The sequence below is a fragment of the Pseudonaja textilis genome, chromosome 4 (assembly GCF_049901715.1).
Source record: "Pseudonaja textilis isolate UNSWEBS1 chromosome 4, rPseTex1.2, whole genome shotgun sequence".
Lineage (NCBI taxonomy): Eukaryota > Metazoa > Chordata > Lepidosauria > Squamata > Elapidae > Pseudonaja > Pseudonaja textilis.
In genome coordinates, this window is record NC_141993.1 from 53,609,506 (window position 1) to 53,617,644 (window position 8,139).

The following is an 8,139-nucleotide window of genomic DNA, read 5'->3' on the forward strand; positions in this document are numbered from 1 at the left end:
GGGCAAGCCAGTTAATTAGCACGTTGCCTTAATGGGTATAAAAGGACACAGCTGAGCTGGTGCCTTTTGCCAGAAACAAAATGACTATTTTGAATGAGGACGTTACTGCAAAGAGATCTCTGTTTGTTTGAATTTTGAAGGGGAGTTCTAACAGTTTCTGCCAGTCGTTATCTTGTTATTTTCCTTCAGTTTGAGTTGATTGTGAAACGGCTGCTTTGTGTTTGTTCGTTTGAATCTCCAAGAGGAGACATAACATTATTGTTTCTGGCCTAAACAAACCATCTTTAAAGCAAGATGGATTCAAATCAACTGCAGCGTTTGGTAGAGCAGCAACAACAGCAAATTAATCAGCTACTGCAAAGCAATGTGACGCTTCAGAATCAGGTAACACAATTGCTGAATTACGTTTCCAGCTTACCAAGCCCTGCTGCTGTTTCCCCTGCCCCTCCTGTGAGGAAAAGCCCAGTATCCATGCCGGAGAAATTTTCTGGGCAAATGGACATGTTTCCGGCATTTCTGGGGCAGTGTCAATTATTTATGTCCTTGAGGCCTGAAAACTTTCCCAATGATCGGGCCAAGACAGGATTCATTCTTAGCCTTTTATCTGGGCAGGCTGCTAATTGGGCTACTCCCTTGTTAGTTCAAGATAGCCCGTTGTTGAATGATTTCCAGGGTTTTCTTCAACAAATGAGAGTGATGTTTGAGAACCCAATTAAGATACAAACTGTGGACAGACGGTTATGGGACATAAATCAGGGGAAAAGTTCTCTGCAGGAATACGTTGCAGAATTTCGTGTGCTGTGTTTGGACTCCAATTGGAACGAACCGGCTCATATGGCTGCATTCCAGGAGGCTTGTCTGATGCCATCAAAGATGAGCTGGTCCATGCAGAGAGGGCTTTAACTTTGGATGCATTGATAGTTCAGTGCTTACGAATTGAAGCTCGTTTACAGCAACGTGGACGCAAACGGCTCGGTATGGAACCATCTTCGTTTTCTCGTGCACAACCCATGCCACCGAGAGTTTTCCAACCCACGGTTAATGTTGAGGAGCCAATGGAGTTAGGCGCACTCCGCCCTCATTTAACGGTGCGAGAACGTGCGAGAAGGTTCCAGGAAGGCTTGTGCCTTTATTGCGGGGGTCTGGGACATTTTGTTAGTTCCTGCAAACGGAGAGGGACCCGCAGATCCGTACCTGAAACCACTCTTGGCTCGTCAGGAAAACAGGGTAGACCTGACCTCAAGGAAACCCTAGGTCGGACACATTTCACATCCCCACCTCAAATTGCTGAAGTAAATCCTGGCCCTCCTCGGCATTTACTTTTGGACACTCAATTTTTCTACAGTCACAGAAGGAGGGAATTCCGCTGTTGCGTTGGTGGACTCAGGGGCTACAACCAGCTTTATGGACCGAGCTTTTGCTACGCACTATGGGATCCCATTGGTTGCTGTACATCCACCCATTAAGGTGGAAACCGTGGATGGGCGTGAGCTCAAGTCTGGGCCCATTCGTTTCGCCACCCAACCAATGCGTATGATCATTGGGGATCATGAGGAGGCGATAAGTTTTTATATCACCTCAAACCTTCATCTCCCTTTGGTGCTCGGAATGTCCTGGTTGCGATTGCACAATCCGTTGGTGGCTTGGTCGCAGAATGGTATTTCTTTTCCAAGTCTCCAATGTGTAGACCACCTGAGACAATTGGAACGAGCGACGCCTCCATTGGCTGTGGGAGACAGAGTGGGGTTGTCAACGAAACATCGTCAAGTTAATCATCAGACTCGGGGGAAGGGCCCTGCGGTGGGGGATAGTGTTGTGATTGGAAGGATCGGTCCTGTTAGGAGTTTTGAATCTGATGACTGTTAGATCGTGGATTGACGTCAGAACCAGGAAATGTTAATCTGAAGGGCAAGCCAGTTAATTAGCACGTTGCCTTAATGGGTATAAAAGGACACAGCTGAGCTGGTGCCTTTTGCCAGAAACAAAATGACTATTTTGAATGAGGACGTTACTGCAAAGAGATCTCTGTTTGTTTGAATTTTGAAGGGGAGTTCTAACAGTTTCTGCCAGTCGTTATCTTGTTATTTTCCTTCAGTTTGAGTTGATTGTGAAACGGCTGCTTTGTGTTTGTTTGTTTGAATCTCCAAGAGGAGACATAACATTTACCCATGGTGTTGATTTTTATATATTGGATTATTTTTCCTTTTTTTCCTTCCCTCCTTCCTTCCTTCCTTCCTTCCTTCCTTCCTGTAATTAAATTTTATAATTCTTTGACTTATAGAAACCTGACAAAGTCCTAATGTAACTGAAATTCCATAGGAGAAATTACATTGATAGTTAACATTTGTTTATTGTAAAGAATACAGGTTTAGAAATTTGTCATAAAGAGTTTGGCATAATCCTTGGCTCTTTACAGCATTATTCATTTTCAGACCTTTAAGGAATTATGTCATATTGTTTGAATTTGGTTATAAAAGTATGCCAGTTTTTTGTTAAATTTTTTGGTCTACCCATCTGAACTTGGTGTTTCTCATTATTCCAAAAGGTATAACACAAAAAATACATAAAAGTTTGTAGAAAAGTTTCCAGTTGAATATTAGAAAATAAAACTTCCTAACCTTAAGAGCAATTTGACGATGGATGGGTTCAAGCAAGGTTTGGATGCTGTGGGATACTTTATTTGGATTCTTGCATTGAGCAGATATTGGGCTCAGAAGTGCAGATGTCCCTTGCTACTCTGTTATTTAAGTTGATGGTGTTTATTTTTTTTAGACTAGTACAGAGTGTCTGTTGGATCCACAGCAAGCTCAAGCTTTTGACCAGCTCTGTCGTCTATATCGTGGAACATCAAGGGTAATGTAATTTTGTATTTTCTTTTTAATACAAACTGGATCAAACTCTGATGTGCTTTCAGACATTATATATCTGAAATATCAGAGCCATAATTGCACAATGGTTTGAATAGAGTACTGCAGGCTAACTCACTGCTCATACCAGAAGTTCGATTCTAAATAGCTCAAGATTGACTCTGCCTTCTGAAGTCAGTAAAATGAGGACCCAGATTTTGGGGGGTAAACTGCTTAGAGAGGGCTGTAAAACACTGTGAAGTGTATATAAGTCTAAATGCTATTGCTATCATAAAGATAATTGCTATCGTTGTATTTGTCTTGGATGGAAAATAAACAAGGCATGGGCATTTAAAACACACTGAAAGAAATCAATGTCCTATCAGGTACTAAATCTTATTGTGACTAATTAAATGTTTATTTGACACCCATAAGTAGGAAGTGCAGTAAGTGCAATTGCTTTGTCCTGCTTATTTTCAGTAGCAACTGCCATTGAAGAGTATACAGCTCTGTCAGAGCAGATGAAAAATTTATCTGTCTTTATTTTCTTATACATTGCTTGATTTTTTTTCAACTTTGCCATAATTCATTTAACTATTTTTTCAAGCTAAACAGCCCTAGATAAACTACATTTTCTCAGATGAAGATTTTTCCAGCATCTTGACCCATTTTGATTGTTTTCTTTCATGCCTTTTGATGCACAATAATATTTTAAATAAAACATTCAATTGTTTTGCATCAGACAGACACTGATTGGTAGAAATGTCTAAAGTTTCCTTCAGAAATAGTTCATACTCTCCTGAAGTATATACCATATTTACATTTTTATTCTTTAAACACTCTTTGTTTTCAGAACAATCATCATGAAATGCCACAATACTAAATTATTAACCAATATAAATATATATTTATATCCTAATAGATATAGTCAAAGCTATTTTTTTGTCTTTTCCACAAGTTCATGTCTGACTTCTACTAGGATTGTTTTCCTACATATGTGTAATTTACGTGCATGTTTGTTGTGATATAGCCAAGAATGTTTTAACACAGTTGGTAAGAAAAATATTTCTTTTATTTTGTAGTTGGCACTTTTGACTGAATTGTCTCGAGATCATGGTGGTGAAAAACATGGTTTTGTCCAAGTCTCCCAGGGGGATTCTGCCCTAAATAGTGTCTTCCAAAATGAGACTTTTCAGCTTCATCTCAATCCTCCTCCTCTTCTAGAAGACTAATCCTTGGGTATCAAGCATTGTGGGGGGGAAATACTGCAAATGTTTGCTGGTGGATCCAAAGGAAAAGGTAGCAGTATGTATTTTATGACTAACTGCAACAATGCAATCTTTGTGAGAACTACCTGTTTTGATCCTTAACAAAACAGAACATCATTGTCAAATATTCTAGTCCTTATGTCCAATGGATTTTGCTGAAAGCTATAAACTGCTCTATGAATCCTATACTTTTTTCATTTAAACTCAGAGTAAAGAATGGAACTTTACATTGGTTATTGGTTATAAAGGCTACAATGCAAGACAGAACTGCCAGAACGTTTATGAGATTGCTTTCTCTAATGCTCTCAGTTGCTTCTGAAAATCTGTTAGCTGCTCCAGTTGCAACTCAAGAAATGTTGCTGTGACAGATGCTCTGCCTTGGAAATTTAACATGCTAACATCATAAATGAGAAAAATCTGTTAATGAAACACATTAGAATATACCACTCAGCCAACTAGATATTTGATGTCAATTTGTGTATATTCTGAGTACTTTCATGAGTGCCAGCTTTTCCACGGAGAGCTTAACTGTTTCCAGTGTACCAAAAGAAACAAGCACATTACTCATTTATGATGGCTGCTCTCTTGCTGCCAAGTTGCATGGAAAAGATATCTTCTTCCATTATATATTGCCAGTTTCCTGAACCTTACCCATTTATTTTTATGAATTCACTAAAGGATTATCATGTTGTTATTTCTCCTCCTTATCTTTGCCACAGGAAAAAAAACAATCTAGTGCAGGAATATATTTTTGAAAATGAATGTTTCTGATTCCTGTAAATGATATTTAATAACCTTTTGTCTTTCCATTACTTACCATTTGTATAGACAGGAGCAAGTATAAATTAAAAGATATATAAAAACCAGAATTACACTTATATTAGACTATTTCATGGCTGAATTTATTTTGTCAGAAAATTGTTACCTCATATTTGCACATATTTTTCTATAAATCACCAAAAGTATCATATCTGTTACTGTCCACTTCCATATTACCTTAACAAGTTAATATGTTTTTTTACAGTTAGACTATCAAAAATTATGAATTTATGTACTAAGTATGTACTAAGCCAATACAGGTAGTCCTTGAGTTAGGACCATAAGTGAGCCCAAAATTTATGAGGCTAAGTGAACCATTTGTTAAGCAAGTTTGCCTCATTTTATGACTTTTCTTGCCACAGTTGTTAAGCAAATCATTGTGGTTGTTAAGTGTGTAACATTGTTAAGTGAATCTGGATTCCCCATTGACTTTGCTTGTCAGAAGGTCACAAAAGAGAGGTAATTCAGAATGCAGAAAGTCCTTGACTTACAACCATTCATTTAGCAATAGTTTGAAAGTACAATGACACTGAAAAACAACAACCTGCAACTGATCTTTTGCACTTAGAACTGTTGCAGCATCCCCACACTTGTGATCAAAATTTGGGTGCTTGGCAACAGACACCTATTTACAATGGCTGCAGAGCCCTGGGGTCATTGATTGCCATTTGTGACAAAAAGATCAATAGAGAAAATTCTATTGAGTTCGCTTAATGATCACACAGTTCACTTAACTGCACTGATTTGCTTAATAACCGTGGCAAAGAGAAGTGGCTGCTTTTCATATTTAGCTTATATAAAAGAAGGAAAGGTCTCTGAAGACACTTAAAACCTTTACTTTTTCATTTTCACATGCACAGATAAATGGTCAAAATTTTCATTAGTTGCTATTTTAATGAAAAAAAACCCTGTCATATCCATGTTTTGAACATTGTTTTTATTTTATTTACAATCAGAAACCAAAAAGAAAAGAACATAATTACTGGAGTTATCAATAACAAAAGAAAAAGTATGATATGCCAAACACAAAATATTGTTTAAAAAAATTCTGCTTGCTGTATTTTACAAAGCATAATCAGCTAGAAAAGTTCTAAAAAAGATCAACCAGGAGTGTGAGCAGTTCTTTAGATGAAAGAAATGAATGCTGGCGTTTTGATAAATATAGTTTGAAAAGATTTTCCCCCTCCCTTTTCCACTAAACATTCTTAATGAGTAGAATGATAAAATATTCAGAAGACACAAAAGGAAACCCTTAATCATATAGTTTAACTATGGAATTTTCTGCCACGAGATAAGATGATGGCTTTTAAAGTAGATGATTAGTCATAATAATTAACAGAATAGAGTTATCAGTGCTACTTGATGGGCACATGTTTTCTCTGAGATCAGAAACAGTATATTTCTAATATTTAAGTTGTTGAGAAACAACAGTGAGAATTAATATGCTCATGTTCTGCCTTTAGACCTCCCAAGAAGCTTCTACACAATGTTTATATTAAACAAAAGTTTGAGATCCAACAGTAGAAAATAGTTGTGAATATATTACTAGTTCCTTTTATTTTATATGTACCTCTCACAATGGGATGAGGATCTTTCTCCAACTATAATTCACACTGATCTTCAATGTAATAAGCTTTGAGGCCATTTGCAGTTTCAATTTTATGCTATGTACTAGTGTATACTAGTACTATTCTATACATACTGAAACACCATAATAATTTTGATTTTATATGAAGAATAATCTGAGTCCTACATCGAGGATGTGATTCAGAAATTGTGTTGCCATTTAATGTTTGTGGCCCAGACAGTTTCTTACATTTTGTCTTGCTATTCTCTAAAACAGTTTTTAAATAGGTTAAGTGATTTGTTAGTATCCCTAAGAAATCAAAATCTTGCAAAGTGTTCATGAAAAAGAGATTATTTCAGCTTTACATCTCCAGAGCACCCAGATTTAATGAGAGTTGGGCAGTATACAAACTGAATTAAACAAACAAACTTTTTGGTGAATAAAAACAGGAATATTTCAAGGCAAATATTAATATTAATCTTTATCCAAAGTGAAGATTCAGTGAAGGAACTCACCTGCCTTGTTTCATTTTAAATAATGTGAGTAGCAGAAAGAAAAGATTCTATTCTCAATATTCTCAGGGTCTTTATTAATTATGGGTTTGGATTAGTGACTTTCCATATTTGGCAAATAAATTAAAACTTCCAATACATTGAACCTTCTATAAAAGTTGAACCCTGAAAAATTTTATAAAAATAAATATCGGTAGCAATAGAAGGCTGTTAATCTACAACTATTATCCTTTGGGATTGTAGCAAAGAAATATTTAACATTTCTTAAAGCTTTTAGGCCTTGTTTAGACCATGGATGTGAATTTTGATTAAATACAAAAAATGTAGTTGGTAGTGCCATCTATTTATGATTATAAGAAGCTTCAAGTAAAATCAACTTTATGCCACTATTTTATTCATCCAGTTGCAAGAGGTCATTCATATTCAGTGTACATTATCCTTCTGAATTGCTACACTATATATAAAGCTGATGAAAGACCTGGCAAATATTTCTAGAACATATAAATGTTCCTCAAACTCTCGTTTAAACCTTCCAGATGATCCTGCTCAAATATATATAGTTTTTGTATATGATTTTTAAATTTATTATTAGACTCTTAAGTCTCTAGAGAGAACAGAAATCTTTATGCATTTTTGTTCATCTATTTTGGAAGTAAATAATATGTGGTAGAAGTACAAAATGTCTGGTAGATATTAGAGGAAAGGCAAAGTGGTTCTAGAGTTACCTGTATGAGAACTCAAATAATTACTAATGAAAAATTTTCCTTTCAAAAATTTATAGAACAACTTTATAGACTATGGTATTAATGAAACAGAGGGGTAACTGAACCTGTAACACAACTCTTGTTTCTCAAGTGATGGTTGCTATGCTATGTCCAATTCAACTTACTTTACATATCAATGCACATTCACATATGATGAAAGATAACATCAAACACACCGTTTCACATTAAGACATGAACATTTGTAGTGCCACAAAACTGTGGAGAAGAAATCCACTTTACTCTATGGTTGTGCAAAAACAATCTTCACATTTATTATTTTGTGAGAAGTTTACATGAAACAATGATGTGCTCTTGAGAGTAGTTTGAGACACAGTATTTACTTGCTGAATCAGCCAACCCAAT

The 8,139-nt window shown here is 36.1% G+C and overlaps 1 protein-coding gene across 2 annotated transcripts in view; it reads left to right on the forward strand.

The window, feature by feature from the left end:
* Positions 1 to 4,992, forward strand: part of VPS8 (VPS8 subunit of CORVET complex) — an 84,819-nt gene extending 79,827 nt beyond the window's left edge. For both annotated transcript variants that reach the window (XM_026701359.2, XM_026701361.2), the window contains exons 45-46: positions 2,773 to 2,853; positions 3,929 to 4,992. In XM_026701359.2, coding sequence (XP_026557144.1) covers positions 2,773 to 2,853; positions 3,929 to 4,078 — 231 coding nt within the window. In that variant the 3' untranslated portion in view covers positions 4,079 to 4,992. The remainder of the gene's footprint in view (positions 1 to 2,772; positions 2,854 to 3,928) is intronic.
* The last annotated feature ends 3,147 nt before the right edge of the window (positions 4,993 to 8,139 follow it).